The sequence below is a fragment of the Larimichthys crocea genome, chromosome III (genome assembly GCF_000972845.2).
Source record: "Larimichthys crocea isolate SSNF chromosome III, L_crocea_2.0, whole genome shotgun sequence".
In the NCBI taxonomy this organism is placed as follows: domain Eukaryota; kingdom Metazoa; phylum Chordata; class Actinopteri; family Sciaenidae; genus Larimichthys; species Larimichthys crocea.
Genome location: NC_040013.1, coordinates 6,778,934 through 6,805,416, shown reverse-complemented (window position 1 = coordinate 6,805,416; position 26,483 = coordinate 6,778,934). Strand labels below are relative to the sequence as shown.

Sequence of the window (26,483 nt, the reverse complement as noted above, 5' to 3'; positions counted from 1 at the left end):
CTGATATTCACACATGATCCTGTAAAAGATTCTCTTGTTAAAAGAGGCACTCCGATGGTTTCATGTGTTAAGTTTATTCCTCATTTATTACTCATCTTATCAAAACAGTTCTATGTTCACTCTTGATGTTGGGCCTGATTAGGCACAAAAATCCTGTTATGAAGTGTGGGCATAGAATTTGAAAGGTGTGGGCGGTTAGCAGGTATTTTTGGTCTATGAAGATGAATTATTGCAAGTGTTGGATCCAATGTTTTTGGAGCTCGACCCATACTAGGAACTAAAAGCCTGGATACCTTGGGTTCTGCTGCTTCAATTTAGCAAGCGAGGAAACTTTTCAAGAACAGAGTGCTTTACAGAGAGAATAAAATGGGAAGAGAAAGATAAAAATAAGTGTATAAATCAGAAAGAAAAAGTGCTAAAAAGGAGATTTATCAGTTATCGGACTGTTTATAAACACAGCGAGGCACCGCTGCAGAGTCGAAGGATCCTCACAAGTAAAGCTATCAGCGAGGGTGTCTAGTGCATGATTATAAATAATGGTATTACGGGTGTATTTTTGTATAGTCTTCAAATATAACACAATGGTATGTTAAAAAGGTGTTTATGTCCCTTAATCAAAGCACTTTCTCCTTTCAGAACTGCTGCAGTATAATGAGACATACAGGTATAAGGGGCTTATCTGGCACCTTTTCAACAATTTCCTCCAGAGTGACGGATTGAGTTCACCACCAGTTTTCAGTCTCTCCTCAAAGATTTACTTTAAATGTCACTGCTTAAACATGGGTAAGATGAATTTCCTGTCATCTTTCTCTGGTCAGCCTCATTATGACATGACGATGGGCTGAGAGATGGAAGTCTGGAAGCGTTTAAGCCCCTTTTTTATTGGAAAACATCTAAATGATTTACTCTGCTCTAACATTCATGTCTGTTCGAACATGAGACGAGCAGTTGTTTACAGGGAGATCTGCTCAAAATGCTTAATTTGAAATTAAATCAATCTTTAATATTGAATAAAAAGGTCATGCTCAGAACTTTAGCAGATGCATCCCCGTGTGGGGCTTAAAAGTAAGTCTGCTATAAAAATTGATGAGATAATTGTATGTAAGAAAAACAAAAACGACCAATTAAAGTGAGAAGCCTTGGTATCAGATTCATCACTCTATGTTTTCTAAATACTTTGTTGTTCTGTTAACTAGTAAAATTAACATGAAAATATTAATATGCAAAGGAAGCATATTATTTTATGGCAAACTAATAAAGTCGCAGAAAGCTATCAGGGGAGTATCTGTCTCTAGAATTTATTATGCCTTTAAGTCTTTAAATAATTATGAGAAAGCACTATTGTATTTTCTCTGACTCATAATCATATCATGCAGGAACTTCTGATGCCTCAAGAGGATCCACAAGCATATTGCATTTCACAACTTTTCCTAACTAGGAAAGACAATCTTACACTCCTCAGCTCATATCAGCCCATTACAGAATCATTATGTCAGGATGGGTTCAAACTTCTCCGACTCCTGTTTTACATTTGATTTCAACGATGTACTCATGCTGCCGTCGTATAAATGGGAGGGAGACATGCATATATTCACTATCTGACTCTTTTTTTTCCTTTCAATAAGACAGACGACTATTTAAACTTCAAGAGCTTTCGTTGACGGAAGATTTCAAAAATCGACTCCCACTGTAATTCAAACATTAGCGCTTTATGAGAGAATTTAGAAGGAAGACACAAAGTAAGATGTATTGACTTTTCTCTTGCTCTTTTATCATAAATGGATTCAGTTTCAGAGACCAGATTATTCTACAGTGTTTACTCAGAGCTTTTGCTGCAGCAGTCGCCCAAATTAAAGAGTGTTTACCACACTGTCAAGAATACTAGACTTTGTGCTGAAGTCTTAAAGTGTTGACATCTGATCTTGCTATAAATTGTTTAAAAAGGACATGTTTGCTATTTTACCCCTAACCTTTGTAAATGTATGTTTATAATCATTCATATTTAAGCATAATATAGTGGTGCTGTATTAGTTTTAATTTCGAAAATCTATCCGCACTGCTGCTTCTCTCTTTTAAACGCTTCAATGGAGGAACGGTTTAGGCTTTCAAAACCCATGAGAAGCCTCAGCTTAGAAAACAGGAAGCTCAGAGTAAATGAACATCTTTAATATTCAACCATAAAATGCTCTCAAAGCATGCTTTCTATCAGATTTTATTGACTGTTTTGCACAGTTTCCTTGATAGAGTCAAGAGAAATAGTCAGAGGAAGCTGATAGAAAGCTCAGTTTGTGCTCTTTTATCTATATAGACATGTCTGACCGTGCTGTGAGCTTCCTGTTCCCTAAAAGGAGATTCATACGTTTTTGAAAGACTAAACGATCGTCCCATTGGACTGTGTATAAACCCGGTGAGACGCTACAGTGGAAGTGGTAAGATCTTCACAAGTAAAGCTATCAGTGATGTTGTGCTGTGCATGATTTGAAGCGATGGTAAACAATATTTTAATATGGGTGAAAACTTTTTGAAGTCCTCAAATGCATTACAATGAAATGTTAGAAAGTATTTATGTCCCTTAATCAAAGCAGCTTCTCCTTCCAGGAGAGGATCAGGATAATGCATCCTGAAGCGTCCTGGGTCTTCCCTGGAAGCTTTTCAACAGTTTCCTTCAGAGTGATGGATTGAGTTCTCCGCCAGTTTTCACAGTCTCTCTTCAAAGATTTACTTTTAATGTAACTGCTCAAACATGGATAAGCTGAATTCATATCATCTTTCTCTGGTCAGTCTCATAATGACATCACAATAGGCTGAGAGATGGAGGTCTGGAAGTGTGTAAGCCCTTCCTATCGAAAATATCTCCTCGAGGATTTACTTTTGCTATAACCTTTTTATCTGTTCAAACATGAGATGAGTAGACAGTTGCTTAATGTGAGATCTGCTCAAAGTGTTCTCCCACAGTAATGAAATATATGGCTTTGCACTAACTGGTGCACCATGATTGGCTACCAGGAGGAATTTAATCTCAGAAACGGTTTACAGGACCGAAGAGCTTTCACTGGAGAGTCTCTCCTTTGTTTTTATTTCTTTTCTCACTTTGTTCAACCATCTAACGAAGAGCACCACCACCGAAACCCTTTTTCACTTCAAGCTTTTCTTGTTTCGTTCTTATGTTTGTTCCTTATGATCTACTCAAAGCACTCCAAGTAATATAAACGCTATCACTCTGAGTAGTTTACTGTAATTGAGCATTAAATTAAATGTTTCAACCTCAAGAGGTTCATTGGGCACATCTCTTCCACAAATGTGCGTGTCCTAAGTGTTCAAATGAGGAAAATGAATTTACTCATTGAAACCAGTTCATAACAATCATACTTCACATAGAACCATTATCAAGAAGTGTTGATAATTGGTCTTGTCGCCAACTATTCAAACATGAGGCAGGTATTTTCATTCTCTGGCCAATTTCAGAGTAATTGCATATTATACAAGAACACTATTTGACTGTTCATGCCCCAAGAAGTTTCAATAATGCGTGATTTTCCTATTCATTCAAGAGCAGGCGAAAGGTACAATCATTGTCTATTGAGGGAACTTGCTAAAGACTGACTTGCGGGAGAGGAGATGGACGCATGAGATGTGTTTTCAATAGCACATGATTTTCACAGCTGAAAAAGGACAAACAAAGCTGTACAATCACTGTCATCAATGAAACATGGGGCAGATTTACGGCAAAAAAAGTACAGGCATGGGTGTTTAGACCAATCAGAATGGAGGTGGACACACACAAAGAGTTTAATTAACATGATAGCCATCGGAAGACGGGAATTCATGCCATTCTTACATGACTGCTTCACTGAGATCATGTATTAAAAGGTATTTCCTCAGCTATTATGAATCTTCTGAGTGCCAAATGCCGGCATTGCTTTGGTTTGTTCTGATATGCACATTGATACTACTCTTAGGTTCATATGCTAAGAAAATGCTAGTCCAGCTCAGCCAACCAGCACCTATAAAAGATTACTAATCTGTTTAAAAGAGTAAGATTATACAGTACGTGGGGGTTACGTGCTGGACAATTTCATAGTTGTATTCAACACACAGAAACTCACCTCCCCAGTTCTCCAGGCTGTAAAGGTTGCTGAAGTTGTGGCTGACGAATGGCGAGATCTTTTTCAGGTCATGGGTTCGAACCCTTGTTGCTAGGAGCGACTGGTGGGCATCCCTGAAGGTGGTATCCATTAGCAACAGACCTTGGTGGGCACGGACAGCCTTAGCAAATCCCTCAGGGCCGTCGCGCAGCAACACGTCACGGAAACCTACCGGAGGGTCGGCTAATAGAGAAGGGGGAGAAAGAAAGGGATGAGGAGGTTAATGCGGAGAATGATACAGAAGGGCAATCAAAGGGAAATAGGTTTGCTGTTATATTCTAAGTGATGAGAAGTTTGTGAGAAATCAATGAGTTGCTAGAGGAAACTTTAAAATGTTCCAAACTCAACCAGATTGTACAGATACTTAAAGATTAGTTATCTAAGTGCTACAGACAGTTCCATACATTTTTTGAATAAGTGGATAAAAATGAGTGTGGCCCTTTATTTATCCAGTCTTAAGTGGGGTATTGGCTTTAGACACTACTTAAGTGTCCGGCAAGATAACTGATTTACACTGATGTAACAAGACGCCGGGCAATAAACTGAGGTAAACTGATGTTATTTACGCAGTCTCTTTCAAGTTGTGCTGTTAACAAGTCTGGCACTTGTCATAACTTCTGCTAATTAGGTGGACGCCATCTCCTCTCATTGCTGCTCCAATTGCCCTCAGCTCAAGCAGATCAACTATAAAAGAATACAAGGAATAAGCTCAGCAGCCGGCTTATCAGACACGCCACCCACCAATTTGTGAAAATGGATTTCTCCTGCTGACAGTGACTCATGTGCCTATGATTTTCTATAAAAAGTAAGCAGCTGCTGTTTAGTGAAATCCAAGTTCACTGAGCTTGGTACTGTATGGTTGCCATATTAAGGTGAACCACTTTTAGAATGGCTGCTATTGCACTTCTCACGCATCTCTAATTTGCCAGCCTTATCTGTCCTGTGACCCTGTTTTTAGGGCCCAAAATTCACAGCAATTAGAGAGCTGTTATGCTGTCACAAATTTAAGTATGGCATATATTTATATTCTATTTGGGAGTTTTTTTACGTGTGGAGGCAGTTCCAGATGGATTACATTGAAATTATAGAATTCTAGCACTTTTAATCTATGTTCTTTAACACTGATATATACATTTCTCAATTCTCAAGGAATACAAAATAAGAGTCTACTAAAGTCTACGGCCACTCTGGTAACCCTGTGAAGGTGTAGGTAGGTGCTGCCATGCTGTGAGTAAAACGCTACGGCCAGCAGCGTAACATGCTGATGTTTCGTTGGTATAATGTTTATCATGTTTACCATGCTGCAAGCATGGCTAAAAATAGGACATGAGTCACGCAAGCTGACAGATGAACTAGAAACAGGTAAACTGCACAGAGCAACATCCATTAAGAGTGTTTCACAAATCCTGCAGGATCCACTCCCTGAGGATGAAGACTGTTGGACATGCTGGCATTAAATGGCTGTTCCAGGTTAGCTTACAAGGCTGTAATGTCATACACAGTATCAAAGTGTACTGTCACTGTTAAAAGCCTCCACAAGGAGGAATAAAAACAGTCACTGACAGATTCTGAGAGAGGCATTTACAGCCAAACAGTCCTTAAAACAAACAAGTTAAGCAACGAGAGCCCTCGCTCTGTGGGCGCCATTATACCCAACCTTCTGTCCTCATCCCTCCTCTTTCCTCTACATGCATGGCAATTAACACGACCAGAGGCATCAAAATATTAGAAGTGGAATCGGGATCTATTTTTGCTGCACTCTGTACAATCATCAATCAATTAGACTAGTTAATGAGGTACTATCTGCCTGTCTAGTTGTCCTCCAACCCTCTGTCCCCCTCTCCCTTCCCCTTTCATCACACTTCCTCTCTCTCTTCGTTCTTAACCTTTTATTGTTATACCTCATCCCTGAAAACAAATGATCTCCGCTGTAATTGTCTCCAAGGCCAGCATAAGCAAAATGAACTTCACACATACATACAGACACACACACACACACACACACTGATGTAGAGACATTTGCAGACACACAAAATGAGTAAACACAGGCTAGGCGAGCTCTGTGAAATCACACTGTCGTAGCAAATAGATACAGACACTTTGAACTTATCAAGATCTGTGGATAATACGGCCGACAGGGCAACACAACGCACACACAGAAAAATAATTTATACTCAAAGTCCTCCTTCCATTTCTCACACTCAAGCAATCTCACAATTATTATTTTTTTCCTCATACTGCTTATGCTGTCTTGGACACATATGCCTCAACACAATAGAGGAAATGAGGGCATCTGTACTGGGACTTCAGTGACTAAACAATGGCCTATGTATGTGACAGTTTCCTAAAGGAAGGTAGCCAGCGTTTGAGTGGATTTGTGTGCGTGTCGTACCGTACAGAGCAGACACAAGAAGTAGTAAAGAGTTACAAGTCCCAAGCGGATGCTGTGCTTGACAATTGACCCACTTACACACAACGATCACACTGAAAAACACCTCACTCCCACAGCTTCTTTTGCACTCACTTCACTTCTCCTTCTGCCAGACTCGTGTCATTTCATACCTGCTCCCCTGACATCCGTCACCTGTCTGCTCCTCTCTTTACACTCTTCTCCTCCAGCTCGACAATACCAGCTAATATGACTTGATAGAGAGAGCTGCGGTGCTCAGAGGTATTTTTCTTCATTTGCAATTTGTGTAGGAATAACAGATTGTCCTATCCCTGTACTGAGACGTCTGCCTCTGTTAGATGTCTTGTATCTTTGCATTTTGAAAACCTTTTAATTGGCAGGGCCTGGTGGGAGTGCTAATTAGTGCTTTATTAAAGCCAGGTGTAGTGGCACATTCAATTAATTACTACACCTATACATATGTTATAAGCAGGTAAATGTGTTAGCATGAGTTGTGAGACATTATACAACAGTTATCGCCATGAGTTGAAGCATTCTGCATTCACAAAATATATTCCTATCTTACACTGCAACAACATATTCACATTAACTTAATATTTATTTATTACAAGCTTTTTAGCATAACTGCAAAAATACAAAAAACTATTATTTGTTGCTTTTAGAATAAGGAAGAAGAAAAACGTTGCAGTACACACAGTGCATATTCAGGTTGCAGAAAATTTAAAACATTGTATGAATTCTTTTGGAAAAAATAATGTGTGGATCTATATATATAATAGATATAGATATATATACTCTATGATATCTGATATATATATATTAAAAAAAGAGGCACAGTCAGCAGACCTCTGTTTGAAGGCAGCTAGGTGAAAGCATCAAAAACTAGTAACAGGCAGAGAAAGAACAGACACAGAAAATTATTAAGACATTAAGATCATTTGTGCACAGATTTAGCATATTGCACTGCACACTAGCCCTCTACTTTAATCATAAGAATGGAAATACAGCGAACAACTGGGAGGGGGAAAGTAGTCTGTCATTTTTATTAGTCATTCTTCCTAAAGCTAGCTCAGAGGCATCTGGTGATTAACCTCTAGATGTCCTCCATTAAATAAATCCAGACAATAATTGGAACAAGGTGTACTTCTACACCATCGATGAACCGCCAGCAATCAGCCTTTAGAGGGAACGATTCACACTACAAATCCTAATTAGAAAATAATGGCCTTTGAGGACTTAACAGGCTCTGTCAGGACATCCTCGGCCTGTCTTTCAGGAGTACTTCAGGAGTTCCCCTACACACAGGAGAGTCTTTTTTTTTCTTCCTCTTTCTCCTTATCTGTAGATGTGATGTATTAAGATATGACAATGTCACCCTGATCTTTGCTCTCCTCTTTTCTGTGGGTGGCACACATTAGTTCTTCCTATGCTCCATCCTCCCTCGTTCCCCATATATCCATCTCTAATTTATCTCTCCACATCACCCTGAATGCACCTTCGGCCACCTGACGTATAGGGATTATACACTGCCCAAACCCCTCTCTCTTCTCCTTTCATAACCCCTTTCTCCTTCCATGGCCCTGTCCCTCCCTCCACAGTGTGATAATACAGGCCTAATCCCTCTCTTCTCTCAATCCCTCCGCCGAATGAAAGAAAGGATATAAGCACATTACAAATCTCATTACTAGGCTTTAGGTATGCCTCCGTGCGTGCCTGTGCTGCATATGACTACCTCATCAGCTGCTTACAGTAGGTAAGTGGGAAGGCGTGTTCATATATCTTTATATACCAGCCCAATGCAGTACATATCTGTCAGTTTGTGTGTGATTTTTTTTTTTTTTTTAACTATACATGCATGTTTGCTCCCCTGCGATAAGACGTGATGGCTTTCAACACAAGATTTACATAAGTAGACAAGTGGCGGGTAAGCACGGAGAAACACTCACTCACATGCAGACGTACACAAACACAGGAGATTATTTTCTCTGCTATTCTTCTTTATTCCGTTCCACTGTGCACGGTTTTTAGATGTCAGATTTGATTAGCTATGCTTGATTATGATTCTTATTATTCACATTATTTTGTTATAAATTCCTGTTTACAGGGCACGCCGGGGTATGTGCTGAGGCAGTACGGGCACTGATAAACATGTCACATTGATACAGGTGACTTTTCTGTTGCTGTCATGAAGAGCAGCTGCATAAATTCATGCCAGTTTGCACCCCAAACAAAAATAAATGTGAAAAGTGCATCAGGGCAAAATGGCCATAGACAAGCTGCGACATCAAGGGAAATTAGCTAATTTTTCTTGATATTATCCAGCTTTTATTTCTTGTTTAAAACTGAGCACATCCAAACATTTTTAAGTGAGTGTTTCATCAATGTGCCAGCCTTAGTTTAATCTTTCAAAATTCACTACAGTTAGTGTAAGGGAAGAAAAACTCTCAGAGTTCAGCTCCAGAGACTAAGCGGCTCTGCAAGCTCATCAAAGAGACCAGCTTGGCCGTTGGCCTTTCCTTCGAGACTCCAGGGTTGCTGGTGCAGAGTAGGGCGAGAGGCACACAACCAACGTATGCCTTCCCAAACAATGAACTGCACCCTTCTTACCGCTGTACTCACAGCTCAGCAGAGCACTCTGGGCCAAAACCCCTTTTCCTCCCCGAGTGCTAAACTGAGCCATTTAGGAAGGCCTTTCCCCCTCCAGCTATCAGACTGTTCGACAGCCCATTTGTCATTCCGTGGTGCTTTTATCCAAAGTGCCCCGACGGATCTACAAGTGTTTTTGCATTTGCATTTTTAGCATGGGTGCCCCAGGGGAAATGAAACCCCTCACCCTCGCAGTGGCACTGCCTTGCCAAATTAGTCCAAATGTAATAAACGCAACAAGGATGATGTATTGTGATGTTATTATGGTAACAGTCCATGACATTTTATAGTGACACAACACTTCTTTTTATAGCTTTAATATAGTATTTAATTATCAGGTCTTGCCCTGTGCACAGAACTACACTGAAAATACAGATATAAAAAAATAAAATAACTACTTTTGTGGCTTTGCAGTGTAAAATCATCACTGCATGAAGGTGATTTAGGAGTTGTGAGTGAATAAATGTGACAGGATGTGAACTATGCACTGCATTGTATTTGATCGACTTACCCATGGTGACAAGGGGGATGACAGGGTCTGTGGAGGAAGGCTTAGCCTTGACTGGGATGGGTGTGGTTGGTCCATTTACCATCACATGACCTGGAAAAAGAGTATAAAAATAGAGAGTTAGATGCATATGACTGAAGAGAATAAAGAAAAAAAATCAATGAGGCTCATAAAACTGCCACCTAGAGGCAAGTAAGGACTATGGTCACATGTTTATTTGTTTTATTATTCAGTACATGTACCAAAACATCTTTAAGGCCAGTCCTCAAGCTGAACTGAGTGAAGTGAATCATTATTGTCACACATCATCTGCAATTTCAATATTTCACTCGGATTGCTGATTTCTTTTTTTTTTTATATATAGCATCAAGCTTCTTCTGCTTTCCCCTCAGGCTCAGTAGAAGGCTGAGATTGACCCGGGGTCCGTGCATCCACAGTCATTCTAATTAGGCAATTCATATCTATGTGTAGGCCGGTTCTCATCTCATTGATAAAATAGCTCCTTAATTGTAAGCAAAGAAATCTCCCAGACTACATTTCACCTTAGGATTTTAAATGCTAATATAGTGCCAACTTTGATGGATGGTATACACATACACACACACACCCCCCATAGGGCAGCGATACCTTTTTCTGTCTATTGTTTGAACTTTAGGTTATATGCAAAGATACTCAGCACCTTCTTCCCCTCAGGTTATTATCTCCTAACTACCATTGCTCTGGTTATTGGATTCACTGTATGCTTTGCAGGTCCTGTTAGGCCTCTCTTTTTCCCCACCACGCATTTCATAATTAGTTCTTTGCATTAGAGGTCCTTTCACCATGTAGTGCTCAGCTGTTATATACATTTATTGTATTATCTCCTGATTAAAAGCACACAGAAACTGAGAGCCACAGAAACAACCATGAAATGACAGCAGTTAGGAGGTTGCTCAGCTACTGACCTTGTAATTACTGCTAATTGCATCTATGTTGCATATAGCTTTCAAAACAAATAAATGTAGGGCTGCAAAGATACATTTCATTCCTTCATGATTTTATCTATAAATTGATGAGTTGTTTAGTCCAAAAAATGTCAGAAAGTGTTGATCACTGCTTCCCAAAGCCCAAGGTGACACCCTCAAATGTCTTTGTTGTTGCCACAAGCCAACATTTTGCTCTCATAGTGGATGAAGAATATGGGAAGTATTCACATTTGAGAGACTCAAAACGATTAATGCATTATCAAAATAATGAAATTAATCAATTAATTGACTAATTGTTGCAGCTCTAACAGAATAAAGTTACCACAGCTGTAATGTCACTGATTAGCTTAGAAAATATCAATTACATGACGGCTGTGAACTAAACTTTGAATCATGAAATTCATTTGTCATTTCCACCTCTCTCTCGAGCGCATAAACACTGACCCAAGTAGTGCAGCAGTTTCTGGGCTCGGTTCTGAGTGGGTTTGAGGTTGAAGAGCTCCTGGTTCTCGTCGATGAACTGGGTGTCCACGGTGGAGTGGAGGAACTGGTGGTTGGAGAAAACATTCTGCAGGAACGGGATGTTTGTCTGGAGATGGAGAGACAGGTGGATAAACAGAGGAGGAGACTTTTAATTTGTTTTCTTTAATAACCATTTTACACAAAGGGTTTGTAAAAATGTAAGAGAGGCAATCACTCAGCTCAGGTCCTATTCTGCATGTTAATCACTTAAATGAAAAGAAAGCAGTTCTTTTGAACAAAACATCTCGCTTTAGAGCTCATTGTTAAACAGACATTTGTAGAAGTGCACACAAAGCTTACCTACACAACAACAAAAACAGAAAAACACATTCGCTACAATCTCAGCTTCAAGAGACTAATGCATTTTGTTGTTGTTTGCCTCAATTAATTCATTTCATGACTTGATTTGTTGCTGATTTTTCTTTTTTTCAAAAACCACTTCATGTAAGCCTCGTCTTAATGTTGGCTGTTTGTTGTAAGAGGTGAAGAAAGTGAGAAAGACGAGGTGGAGAGATTGACAGAAGAAAGGAAAGAGGGAAGAGAGATTAGTAGAAAGAAAAGCAGAAATGGGGAGCGAGGGAGTGTTAGTTGGAGAGATTGAGTGAAGAGAGGATATGTTAATATATTCTCTGAAAGGCTTTAGATGTGTTTATCGCTGTTTAATGTCCCCGAGGGAGGGCAGAAAGTGAGGGAATGTAAACCGTCTGAAAAGATTATTCCTTAAAGTTTGCTCAAGTGTCTTTGCATACGACCTGAAATGTTGTGAGTCTTAAGTGGCATTTAAAAAGAAGAAAACCCCTGCCACTCATGACCCGGCATCCAAGTATCCCTTTTATTCAGAAATGCACATAACCAGAGCTCAGAACCAAGGACCGCCTGGGAATTGACTGTAAAGCAGTACCCTCTAAGTCCACAAATAGATCTCTGTCACACAGACACATGGATACAAAATGTCTTTAAAGTATACTCACACACAAAATCTAACCAACAGATGCGCAGAATTTACAGCCACAATTTGGCTGTTTAAGCTGACATTCAAGCCTAGAGTGACTTGAAATAATTGCTGCAGCATAATCACTCAGGAATCCCATCACTGGGAGAAGGGAGTCAGGCAATAAACAAACCCCACAGACACATACCTCATTACCAGCACTGAGAGAGGGAGATGTAGCAGGGAGATCAATGTGCTCCGGCGAATAACGAGCATGTTGGTCATACCGATAGAGCCAAAACGAGAGATGTATACAGTAATAATTGAAACAGAATGAGAGGGAGAATCATTTACATCTATGTTTATTAGGAGTCGAAAGAAGAAAGAAACAGATAAAGAACAAGGACTACAGAAATGTATTTTCTATATATTTCAGTTGGTAAAAGATAATCCAATTCCAGAGAGCAGGTGAACCAGCAGAAAAATACCTTGGACAAATAAAGCACCATTAATATTGAGAAAAAGGGAGGAAAGAAAAAAAAAAAAAACAGTGTACGTCTTTCCAAGCATTCACATTCCCACCGAGGATTTCATTTTCCGAGGTACACAGGCAAAACCACACACAAAATGACACTGTATTGTCAGCCTCCTGCTACAGGGAGGAGAGCTGGAGAGGAGAAAGAGAAGAGAGCCGAGGGATTCACATAGCTGTGCTGCACTGCCAAGCCCTGGGCTACAAGCTGTGGACCAAAACAGAAAGGGATTTCAGCCGAATGCTGTAACTGCTATGACTTCTGAAACCTGTGGACGTCTTATATCCTGAAATTTAGAGCATCTGCCAACGTAACTGTATTCATAAGCTGCTGCCTCACATGTCCTTGTGGAAAATAATCAGCCCCATGAAATCTGGATACTGTCATATTTTTAGAAAATCTAAATGAAAGCTTTGACTCAAAGATGCAGGAAAATGCAGACTGGCAGAGCAAACCGGCTAGGTTTGACTAAGTTTGGTTAGATACACTTATTTACAGTATTACCACAACAACAACACAACATGCTGTTGGCTAATGAAGCTATCACCTGTATGTCCAACATTAACAAAATCCACCATTAAAGTTAATTAATGTGTCACATCTTGTAAATTTAATCAGTTGGACAACTCTCAAGTCTGTATATTACATGAGGCTACAGTCAGCAGTAACAAAATCTGCCTACCAGCACCTCTAAACCTACTAATTAACACACTATATCTTGTTTATCTAATCTGTACAAAAGAACTGAGTGCTGTAGGGAAGGTTTATTACTTTGGGCACAGCCGGCCTAGCATATTTATCATGCAAGACATGAAAGTTGCGTCTACCTACTTCTCCATATCTAAGTCTCTACAAGACAGCATGTATGTTCAATGTTGCATGTTTCCTTTGGTTTCAGGTTTTGAATCGACCTGAGATTCAGGAAACATAGAGAACATTTTCCTGTTTGCACTGCCAGAACGATAAGGTCAAAGAGCAGAGAAAAGAAGAAAAATAAAGATGAAAATGTAAAAGTGAAAACACAAAAAGTTCTCCTTTGGAAGAGTTTATTTTTTTTCCACTGGGCCTTGGGGCATTTCGCCGGTTCACCTGCAAGTTCGAATTTTTCCCTCATGTTTCTATGTTTGATGTCATCTTCATCTATAATTCACATGTGTAAACAAACTTAATAAGTAAGCATAGGTAGTGAAACGCAATCATCAAGGTATAAATAAAAAAATGTGGGGAGGCAAAGGCAGGGAGTGAGAGAAATAACACAAACAGCCCACTAATAATGAGAGACTCAAAAATAATGGGGAGGGAAAATAGACACCATTAATATATGGAGGTTTGTCCTTTTCCTCTCTGCTGTACCAGATCAATGTGTTCATTATCAGGCTGCTCTGTATGCCCGTGGCTACCATGCACACCAACTCACACACACGTACACACAGGGTCCCTTTACCCTTTTCTCCTGGTTTCACCCTAATGATGTTAAACACACACACACACACACACACACTTTGGTCTCTCCCTTTCCACCGCTCAGTATATCTTCTGCATTTTTCTCTCAGTCTTCATCTTGCTCTTGGCGATATCGTGCACGAGCGCACACACACACACCAAAATACTCGACAGAGGCCCTTCCCTGATTTGGATGCCCTGTAACAACCGCTTGGCTTCAGCTCCCGGAGCTATGCACACAGCATGCAAAACACACACTCGCCAGTGATGATAGTGGCTCCTTCTCCCAAATGGTTTGCAGATTGTGAACACAAGCACATACACACACCTTTGAGTACCTTATTAGTTTTAGTGGGAAAGTAAACACGTCTACATGTGAATTAATGTTCTTGCAGACTCTCGTTTGAATACACCCACGCTCTCTATGACGAACGATTTAAAATCGCACACACAAGGCTCAGTATCAGAAGTCACTGTTTCATTTGGGTTCATTTTTATACTTACAGCCCTTGGAAAGTCTGTTTTTATTGCTACCCTGCTCAGAGTTGGTTGTTATCACTCTTGTTGCAATCAGCTTTACTGGTGATTGCCAAAGCAACATAGTGAAGTAAGTATTGATGTCCCAGCTGTCGGCTTTGCAAACACAAGTCAGTTTAACACAACACCATCTTAAAACACTTTGACTCTTGTTGCAGGGCATCTGCGGGTCTTACGAAGCTAAAAGTTCCATGTTTCTCTGGATTTTAGTTCAACTTTGAGAGAAAAAATTCAACAAATAAGAATTCATTAGCAATGTGCTGAGATGCTAACATAATTTCTTGCAGTAGTTTGCTCCGGAAGGAGTGTCAAAGTTGTCATCCAACATAAAAATGTTAATACAGAAAGAATTTACGCCTGACCGTAAAGTGCAGTCTGGATATCTTGCTATTTTATGTATTCTCGTTGTCTACAATCTGTCTGAACTGGATTTGGATGTCGTTTGTCACTTTGCAAATCTGGCTAGGTGTGACGGGAAAAACAAACAGGTGTTACAGTCGTAAGTTTGCAGCATATGTAAAATTGAGTCTTGTTTAAAGCTGCTCTGCATGTGGACATCATGTAATGTAAAGTTAAATTCATTTTTTGACTGTAATGTGTTCTTAGCTACCTGCCAAGAGTCACATGTGTGCTTTATTTCGGCCTTAGCTTTGAGGGCGCTACTAACACAAACATACAGTCACTGATATTCAAGCCTGAAGTAAAGTCAGCGCCTTTACTGACAAATCTATACTCCAACACTTTCTGTTGTGTAATCCACTGTCTTCCTGCAAGTATGACCTCCATCGTTTTAGATCTACATCTTCCCACACACACTTAGTTTCATATTAGGCGTTTTTTTCACACCAGCAAGTTGATATTAAAAACCTTTGAGCTGACTGTGGAAGTAAAAACATGGGAGACTCCGGTCAAGGTCAGGGCCTGGGTTAAACACTACCCTGCATTATGTCAAAGCTTAGTGGGGCCTCAGCTCTGTGCAAATATGACGTAAAAGATAGTAAAACTCCTGGCAATAGAAAGGTTGAAGACTGAGGGCTCTAGTTCTGTGAACCCTGCAGGGCAGACCGCAGTCAGTATCCAACACGCCTGTTGGTTTACAGTAGAAACTGTAGAATAATTCACTAAAAGACAAGTTTTATGTGCACATAAGCACAGAGGTTTCTGTGGAGTAATGTCTGCTGCAGCGAGTTACCCACTACAAAGTTGGTATGCCCTGTCTTAATGTGGGCGAGACGCAACATGAAAAAAAACCCACCTCCCCAAGTTCCAAGCAGCCACAAAGACAGATTGCAGAAACTTAACAACTGATGTGTTTATTTCAGCGTTTATGTAAATGGGATTAAACAGAGGGAAGTAGGATTGGCTCAGATCAACATAAACAAAACAAAGATAAATAGAGACTCAACGCAAATGAGTAACCTACCACCCTAATCAAGAAGCACGAGAAAACAAGAAAATTGGCAGCCCACCCAAACGCCAAGCAGATAAGACCATCCACATGTCATAATGGAGATCTTACAGGTGATACAAACAGGTACAAGTGTGGCTAGTTGTGCCATACTGGTGTTTTTTCCACCAGTATGGCACAAGTGCCACCTTGGCTCCTTGTGTTGTTGGCTCACGAGCAGGAGGCCATTCACCAGCAGACAGAATGCCTCAGAGGTGCAGATCTCTGCCAGGTGACAGATGGTGAAGAAGCTTCTGCAATGCCACCACAACTGCCAGATGCAATAATAAATTGATTTGTTTTTCTATGGATGTCAATTTTTGAGTGTTGACAAAGGCCACAATGAGGCCTTACAAAAGTCTAAGTAAGTTGTTGATCACTTGCGGCGCCAGTTGGCTGGTTAAAGAGTTTGATAAAGTAGGTTTTGCACAAAAGATATTAGGTTGATGAATCCAGTACCATGCGAGATTACTTGTGGACAGACATACTCCACGTCTATGGATGTAACGCAGACCTGTTAGTGATTCTATGAAGTGACAGAGGGGTTTTGTCTAACTCAACCCAGTTCCTCCACTGCCTCCTTGTATTTGCTCACATTAGGTTTCAAATCCTGATGCTTACTTTTAAAGCCAAGGTTGGCGAGAGCCTGGCAGGATGTCTATATATTGTACAGCTCACCTGGATCTACCCTGACCCAAAGGTCCCTTGTAAACAACACGGTTTTGTTCTTACTTCTGGTAGAGATCAGGCCCTCAGGATTATGACATTAGAGTGAATGCAAAGTGATTGCTTGAACAACGGTGAGAATGGCCAGTAATAAACGTACAGCCCTTACTTTAAGGATACGCCTTACCTGAAACAACACTCTGAAACAATTCTCTGCAGTGAAACAAACTGCAGATAAAAGGAATTAATCTGTAACACAGATTGCTTTTTTAAATAATTGAAAATAGATCTCCCAGGCAACATTATATGGTATGACATTGTTTACAAGCACAGCGCTTCCACGTCGCAACTCTACTTACAGCTTATTTCATCTTCTTTACATTGTTTCCAAACAATTGTAGCATCAAATGCTGGAATAAACGCAATTCTTTATTTAGCAAAGCATTTAGAGACTGGCATGAGTTTGGTGAGTCTAAAATGTTGCATAGTGCACTTAACATTTCCCTCTACTCTCACAAACACTGAACTTTATATCACCCTTGGTAAACAAGAGAATGGTTTCATTTTTATTTTGTTTATGTCTAGAGTATAGAGTTGCTTTACACAAAAAGTATCAGGGTTCAAGATGCAGTTTCTGACTCTGGATTTAGAAAAATTGCAAACTTTGCTCCGCATTACACACAAATGCACAACACACCCACACCTGATCCCTGCCCCCCCCCCAAACACAAACACTGCTTCTCTCTGTCACACACAGCCTCCACGCTCCCTCAGTGATTAGGAGTTGAATAAGGGGGCTGTCAGGTCATTCGTCTTTTCTTCTCCACTCCTCTTCTGTCTCCCCTGTCCCCATCCGTCACGCCTTAAACACTGGCCCGGACACATAAACAAGATCAACACGCACAGCCACTGAAGTCAACGTACACACACACACACACACATACATACATAGACATGAGGGGACCTTTCACACTCATATCAGCTACACATTTACTCCAACAGACAAGCCATACCCAAAATAAACACACACCTCTGTCTTTTACAACAACCCAAAGGCAGCAGCAAGCAAATGCATATAAACTCAAGCAAATATTTACAAAGCAAGACTCCCATCTACCTAAGGCTTGAAATGCAGCACACAAGGACAAATACACAAACACTCAGGTGTGGATGGAGGAAGAAACAAACGTTCACGGACAAACTAACTCTGCGTCATGCTGATGAGATGTTGGCTGTCGATGAGTCTGCAACAGGCAGCTGATTGGTTTGTTGGTTGAAGGTCAGCAGGCCTGTCGCTGTATGACTGCCTTTGTTCCCACTCTTGTCTTCACATCCTTATCTGCATGTGACGGCGTTGTTTAATGTGTCCACAGGAAGAATGAGCAGGTCAAGGCGACAACATTAATGGTCACACTCTGTGCTTCCATTTTCTCTCCTTCTATAGTCATGTCTTAAATACTCTGTTCGGTTTCTTTTCCCTTCAAGTTTCTCTTTATTTCTTACCTCTTTACCTCTCTTCATTCATTTCAGCAGCCTTTACAGCCATTAAATAAACATTTCTTACTGCCAAAAGCTAAAGCAACAGTAGTCTGAATACTTCTCTCACACAGTCCTGTCTTACAGCCCTCCATTACGCGCAAAGACTATTTGACTATTTCAGGGCTGCACCCAAAAATTATATCTGGAATCAGAGTTTGACATTTGCCACGGGGCCTTTTCCTCAGTAAAAAAATAAAAAATCTGATTGGTGATCTTTCCAGTAATAACTCCTATCACTGCTCCACGGCAGAGCAATTTCCACCTTCCAGGTCATCAGTGGGGATGTGCTCAGAAATATTTCAGCTGTAAATAAGCTCATAAGGGATGAAGGAAACTGCTAAATATGAACAGAAATTCACATAAAGGCAGGTTTTTCTGCCTGCCTGTACATGTACTGTTTCATGAGACACGGCCCATGTTAATCCAGCTGTGATTACTAATTTATTCCTGAAAGACTTCATAAAGCTACTGGAAGGAACAATAAAAGGGAGGAAAGCTTTAAGCTTTGAGATATGTCAGAAAGACTTTAAAACTCAGTCATGGGAAGAAATTTTTATTGTCTCTCAGCTGCCACTGGCCATGGTGCTGAACTTGCCAGACAGACAAAGGATGTCACTGGGGAAATGCAACAGCTACTGCACTGTTGTCAAGATATCTCCGGCATAACTACAGTGTTCAGTAGGAGAACAAAAATTTAAGGTCTAAAGCATGAACGGTAAATAATTCTCGGAGTCGGAGTCCCAAAGAGCAAAGCTTTTTCTCCAAACTCACCAATTTGCCCCGATGTTCAACAGCTTACAGAGAACACATTTTCTGTAAAGAGCACTGGTTGATTTGTCAGTTTCTCCTCTAACAGCAGTGTACTGTAAAAAGAAAATGTTTTGCAGGTACAACACATGTTGTGTATTTTGAGTTAAAAGGGACTGACAGTTTTTCTCAAGTGCTCTGAAATATAGCCATAGCTCTAACCACTTTACATGTCAGTCCCAGCCAATTTACAGGGGTTGCTGAAGTTCACATTGCTCTCCAGGGAGACTGCCAAAAGTAATTCTGGGAAAAGTTGCAAAATAGAAGCTGAACCAGGAGATGAGATGAGTAAAGAAAGATGACAAATACACACAAAAAAAACTCACTGAATAACAATTTATTTTTTAAATTTTACTTCACCACCAGGGAGATACACTCACCACGAGCCATAACTGACATGTGTTTTCCTTGAGACCTGTGTGACTCATCTGCTATCGACAAATGTAATGCTGACTGGCTAAAAGAAAGCCGTCTCAGCCTCTTTTAGGGACCCTGAGACTCAACCTTATTAAAAGGGATAGCCACTTAGTGGTATTTTGGGAATCCTTGAGCAGTAAGCCTGTGACGCATTAAACTACTGGTGATGCACTCCAAACCCGCAGAGTGTGTTGTCTCAGACTGTTAGCAGGTGTTAGGATTTTGGTAATTATACTTGAACTTGTGAATAATTATCTCATTCTAGGTATGGTGCTAAAAGTGTAAGAAATTCACGTTCACTTTACTAAGATGACGTGTGATCCTGCGATGTAATACGACATTGTTTTAAACACCTGGACTGCAGCAAGGTATCTGCAATTGTTGAGTTGATACAAAAAATAATACACACCAGCTGACCAGGACCAGTGCTCCTCTGGAGAGTTTTAAAATAGCATGAAGCAACAGAGGATCTTCAACCTTAAGAGCCTGGGGCAAACATTAGAAATTCATACTTTCACTCTAGGATCCCAGTGAAATAAACCCTGTTACCACCTTCTAAAATGGTCTAAAGTTATAATATAAGCTCATATTCTACAACAAAAACAGCTCTGCTTCACAGATTACACAGAAGAAGGCTTTTCAGGCTCCAAACTATTGGTTGTATGTTGAAATTAATTTGGGTATACACACTGAATCATTTTTGTCTACCATTTCAGATCACAGTCCGCTGATAAGCTTCAGGCTGTGGGTTTTTGATGATAGCTAAGTTCTAATGGCAGCTCTAGTGGTCGTCCATAACTCATGTCAGTGGTTACTTGTTGATCTGTCAAAAGTGAGATATCAGTTTGGCTCCAGGGTTGATGTGCAGTCTCATATCTAATACCAGCAGCGGGTTTCACAGATGCGCTATGAATGCTAACTCGACAACAAGAAGCACTAGTGGATTTATAATGAACGGACTCACGGCGTGCTAAGATAGATTCAAGTTTATAAAAATGTTGTTTTTTTTAACTCAGGAATGAAACATTAAACTCAAAGTCTTGCTGTGACTTCACAGTGTGGAGACTACCTAAATATGTTTCATTACTAATTGCCTGCAATGTTGTTGTTTTTTCTTCCTTTAACTGCCATGATCACTTATTATATTAAAGCGAAATGTGTAATAATTGTCAATTTACCTTGGCTATGATTACCATATAAAATCGTGATCTCCTACTGTTACATGATACAAAAAATGATTCGATGCAAAAGACAATTAAATCTGAAAAAAAACAAACAAACTACTTTAACCTCACTTCAGGTATCACTATGGTATTACTATTAATCTTCAGAGTGCTTACAGTCAAATAGCATCTACCTTGTATCCTCTAAAACGATGCCTGTGATTCATTTTGGGTCCCGACTGAGTCATAGTTTAAAGAGTTCAGGGGCTCTGCTATTTTTATAAAGAGCAGCATGCAGTGGCCGTCTGGTTTTATGTATGAGGCCACAGTTTATACGGCTCAAACAGTCTAAAGGGCAGTGAAATAAAGAGACAAATCAATTGAGGTCTAGTATATAACCTCTAAAGGTGCAGCACACAAGACAAGAAGCAGCATTATAAAAAGCAAAAGAAAACACAAAATAAGATTAATTGTGACCCTAAAATCCATCGAACAACCTTTTGCAAGTCTAATTAGGGAGACTGCGCTGCTCTAAAATACGCTGCATCACTTCCTCACACATTTTCATGTCAGGTTTGGGCTGACAGTGTTACAAAATGTTCTCCAAGTGTCAACTTTTCCCACACAAGAACAGAATGGGCTGCTCATGATAACACAAACACGACCTGGTTGAATATCGTGATGACAGCGAGCTAACAATAAAGAAAGGATATATTCATGGTAAGCAGTTACAAAGCAAATATGGCTCTAATGAGAAGCGTAATTTGTTTTATTGGATGACAATTCATGGAAAATTAGGCTAGATTTCTTTTTCCAGTTATTACTTTCTCATCATCATTCAATAGCCCACATTTGATTGAAATTAAGGCCAAATTCAGATAAGTGAGTTGATTTATTTTCAATAAAAATGTCTCTTCTCATTTTGAAAAGGAGTATTCAGAGTCCTGTTCATATCTTTTCATTTTCCTCCTTCATTAAAACAAACCTCTACCTATATGCTGTCAATTAGCTCTGGGTTACTTGTGGTGACAAGGGCATGAAAAACAGGATTCCGTGAGTCACATGTTGCTTATTAGAGATCAAAGTAAAGCAGCGTCTCTCTCTCCCTCATCATATTCTGCAAGGTGCTAAGTTCAATTCAACCAGTTTCCATTTACCATCACGATAATGGTCCCAGTCTGTCAAAGTAATGCATCTCGTTGAATGGGATCTCTGCATCGATGACTACTGTCAGTAACGAAAATGTGATTCGTCCACAAATAGACGGACTCCTATTTAAAAAGCTAACCAAAATAGAAATGTTGACTCAACCAACAAGACCAGATTAAATCCCACGCTTCCTTCAATGGCTCAGCATGCCTTTAATCCTGATTCCTAAAACATCCATAGTCTCGATTTTCAGCGACTAGGGGAGCCCAGAACACCAAATGACTAATAGTTGTCTCTTATTTACAGAATGTGCTATAACTGTCTAAATTTTCTCAGCACAGAACATCATGCATTATTTATTTGAATATTTTTTTATACCCTTATCATGTCTGCCTGTGATTTTCTAGTCAGTATTTATAGGTTTTCACATTTGGCTTTTTAATGTCGTTTGATCAGGGGCCCCTGCTCCTCCTCTTGCCACTCTGTGAGTGTGTGTGTGTGTGTTCTTATCCTGAGGGAGCGTATACACACAGCTCATGTGCGCTGACCGTGGTGCTGAAATAGCTCTCTGGCAGCAAAACCTCACAAACTTAGACTTATAAACCTCAGCGGCAGGGAGTAAAACGTGGCTATGTTCCATTTTGCTCTGCCAGTGAGCCAGCGTGAGTGACACCAGGGCTCTGGCACACAGACTGAATGCAGCCCTTTCATTAATGTTATTAGTTACACCTGCATTTAACAAGTCAAAATGTCCCACTGAGCAAAAGGTCTATTAGCTATGTTTACTCACACACCCAGTAATCCAATCATATAATACGATTAGGGCAGTAATGTGACTGAGGTGGAGCCCATGTAAACAACAGACTCTGGTTCTGTTATTGCAGAATCAGAGGATGTCAAAAGAAGCTTAATTGCAGTAATTTTAGTTGCTTTATTTAAAGACATTTCAGTCAGGGAAACGGCTTAATCCAGTGATGAGTCGGTGTTGGAGTTTCAGCAGCATTTTGCGATGTGGCGCTTCACGACATGCCAAAGATGTCAGCTGGCGAGCCTCGTGTCTGCTCTTCCACTGCATTGTGTTCTGCCGAGCACTTGGCAGGCTACAAAAAAACTTTCTCTACTTCAAGAGCAATTTAAGTGGCACATCATTCTTTTGGGAAAACATCTGAGCATGCTTCATAATGTTAAAAGCTGCAACGTTCAGACACCTAGAGAGCCACAAAGGCTAAACAAAGGGTGCACTGTAGCACAGAAACTAATGTAATTAACAGAACAGTTCAATATGCAAGCCATACGAGAATATTCATGGACTTGTTCTTGACTCATAAACTATACAATCTGATAATTATATGCATGTAAATTTGTCCATGTACTCTTTCTTTCCGTAACACACACACACACACACGACACGCATCAGTGCATTTCTAACAGAACTGATGCCAAGAAAGCGCAGCTTATTTCAGAGGAAACAATCAACAGACAAAATCTAATTTGCAATCTTCTCATTTGCACCTCCTAGCTTTGTATTTCTACATTTAAACAGCCTTTTCTGAACAGCTCGCTGCATTTCTGTAATAGACCCATTTCTGTAGCCCCCACGCATAAAAGAAACTTTTATTAGTTGCCTCTTATCCAATGTTCGTTATTTCCACTGTACATTCCAGGAGCACGTAATAGATTAAAGCCAAGGCACTCTTGGAAACATTTGGCTTGCACACTCTAACCAGCATACCCCTGAAGTAATTTGAGTCCCCTGTTTTGGCGTCTGGTCATATTTGTCAAGGTTTATCACTTACAGCAATATATATGCATGTTTTTCTTGTACTTTATTGCCTGCTGCTCATGGCTGGTAAAACGGCCTGCCAGCAGTAACTGGGAAATCATTTGGAGACACTGTTACTAATGCACAGGAAATAAATAAAAGGCACAATGACATGCGAACGCCTCCCAGAGCAAAATTAGAAGGCGGAGCTCTGTGTGTGCGACTGTGTGTGTCTGTCCTTGTCTCTCATTATCCCTAGATTGAGACAAATCGAGGGGGATCTGCCCTTCGATCTAAACCTCCGCACCATTTACCCCTGACATCACAGCTGAGCACACGTGTGAGTGGCTGTGTGTGCGGGTTTCGTTTAGCCTGCTAAGAGGTGCAGCGCGACGTGATTTGTGTGTGACATTATTGTGCGTTTGTGTGTACAATCGTGGCAATCTCCGGGTGAGCGTGTATGCTCAATCACACTCCGCGGAGCGTGTGCGTTACGTGTTGGGTACAAATAGATTGTGAGGAAATGTATGCTGCATGTGTGTATGTGTGTGAAGTCGGTGTGGGTGTGTGTAAGAGGAAGCATTTGACACACTGATGATTATGTGTGACATGTTTGTGTGCACAGGCGCTCACTGAGCACATTTGTTTGCGAGTGTTTCACTGTTGCCTATATTTAGCGAGTGTGTCTCACAAACTCACTGACTCATTTATGCACACACACACCAAATTTGCTCTCACTTGATGACAAACCAGTGGAATGACATAAATTCAACACAAACCCTATAAACTCAACCGTATAGCAAAGTGCATGGATTAAAGCGCAAAAAAAAAAAAATCTTATGACTGCAGCCAAGTCATATTCCCCATTTGCAATTTGTGAAAGATGTTACAGGTAACGTTACTTGACACGTGCTAAAAAAAGATTTACAGCCCCACTTCACTCATTACCATGTTCTCTAATGCAGACATCAAGTTTAAATCTTTGATCAACAGTGTTTTACAGGAGGATGCTTCAAAGAGTTGTTCTCTTCACACTTTTCTTTATTGACTTTTCAATGTCATTTTCAATTCATGAAATCAAACTGATACTCTTTTTTTTGCCAAGATTATCTCAAGTTTTACTCTTTCAAATAATCAACCATCTACAGAACTTCAGTACGTTATTTTTCTGCTTCTTCTCATCATCATTATCATTAATTATTATTGTTATTAATAATATTGTTTCCAGTGAGCCTCTTATCATTTAACAGAAAAATACATCAAACAAACGGCACTAGGATTAAATAAGAGCAACCTTTGCAGCCTTGTGACAGTTTCAGTGTGATGGTGAGGTCTCACCTTTCTGCCATCACTACATACTGTTAATAATTAAAGGGAAGCTTTAGATTTGTTATATATGTTATAATACACGATTTCAGCAGAGGGACAATCAGGCTACATTCATGATTTATACAGTCATACTAACCAAACTTCTTATTGATTATCATTATAAGGTTTCAGGGCGTTCCCGTAACAATAGTAATTCTCTGTGCCAGAGGGGAGGGAGAGCTGCTGAATGAAGCTGTTTACAGATACACTCCAGACAAAATCCACACTATAGTTATTTCACACATGTCCTGTAGTCACAACAGGAGACTCTCTGTGTCAGACAAGTTTCTCAATGTTGACTAAACTTCAAGTCGCCTCTGTGAAGTCTAAATGACGGAAATCCGTTGCAGCGACAGAGAACTTTAATCCATGGAAGTGTCTCTCCATTTCTTTCTCTCTTTCTCCTTTCCTCTCTCTTTTTCTCTCTTCTCTCTTCTCTCTTCTCTCTTCTCTCTTCTCTCTTCTCTCTTCTCTCTTCTCTCTCCTCTCTCCTCTCTCCTCTCTCCTCTCTCCTCTCTCCTCTCTCCTCTCTCTCACACACACACACACACACAGTACATACATTGTTGAACATTCAGCTGCTGTCAAGGTTCTCTTTTCAATTAAGCTGCATAACTGTTTATACCATATCTGTCTATTTTCTGCTTGTTGCTAGCAAACATTCATGGTAGGCCACATTCAGAAAAACATGACTTCAGCTGTTTTTCTTCCACTCAACACAAACTTGCACAAAGACACGGTATGTATACTGTATATGGATTGGTATTGCAGCACGCTGGATTTAAAATGAATTAATGACAATGCATTGTTGACTTGTAAATAAACAAAAATCCTGCATTATTTACTTGCCAGCAGTCTTCTTTGTCTTTGCAGCACACTATCACCACCTGTGGATTAATAGAATAGTGTGCAACTATTCGCTACACAGGGTATCGCCTCATCAGCGTACCGCTCCATAACGCTTCAAGTTGCTGAATGCTGGATGTCAAAGGTGTTTCATTTCCTACTAAAGCCTCCTCGTGTTAAACAAATGTTTGATTTCACTCGCTTCAAAACTTCGTATTGACTTATCACAACCTATATTATCTGCTAAGCATGCACCTGAGTGAGCCACATAAATACTTGGCATTGAGATGTTTCCAGTTTGTTGACACCCCCACAGTGAGTTCACAAGTGAACCAATTTGCGGTAGAAAATTTTTAAAGAAAGTCGATGGATTCGTTCAGCCTAGGGCCAGTAGGCCGACTCCCCTGTAACTGTTTTCACTTTGAGGGCCAATTTGGCCTGACTGAACCGGAACAGGTCTGCCCTCTTTCTGATTAAGCACAGCATTACTGAGAATGAACTAAAAAAAAAAATAAAAATCCTAGAGAGAAACACCCCCCCCTCCCCGTGTGTTTCACTTGAACACGACTGATCTGTGGTCACAGGAAATGTTGCAAAGGACACGACGTCTTTGCCCTTTGACCTACTTATTATTGTAACTCCTCTGATAAGAAATTCAATTATATCTACAGGGTAACTG

At 40.2% G+C, this 26,483-nt stretch overlaps 1 protein-coding gene across 4 annotated transcripts in view; it reads right to left on the bottom strand.

Moving 5' to 3' along the window:
* The window catches only part of pcxb (pyruvate carboxylase b), a 263,642-nt gene that overhangs the window by 46,351 nt on the left and 190,808 nt on the right, over window positions 1-26,483 (bottom strand). For all 4 annotated transcript variants that reach the window (XM_010753969.3, XM_010753977.3, XM_019255626.2 and 1 more), the window contains 3 exons: window positions 11,119-11,263; window positions 9,713-9,802; window positions 4,107-4,328 (listed from right to left, as the gene is read on the bottom strand). In XM_010753969.3, the coding sequence (XP_010752271.2) occupies window positions 4,107-4,328; window positions 9,713-9,802; window positions 11,119-11,263 (457 nt within the window). The remainder of the gene's footprint in view (window positions 1-4,106; window positions 4,329-9,712; window positions 9,803-11,118; window positions 11,264-26,483) is intronic.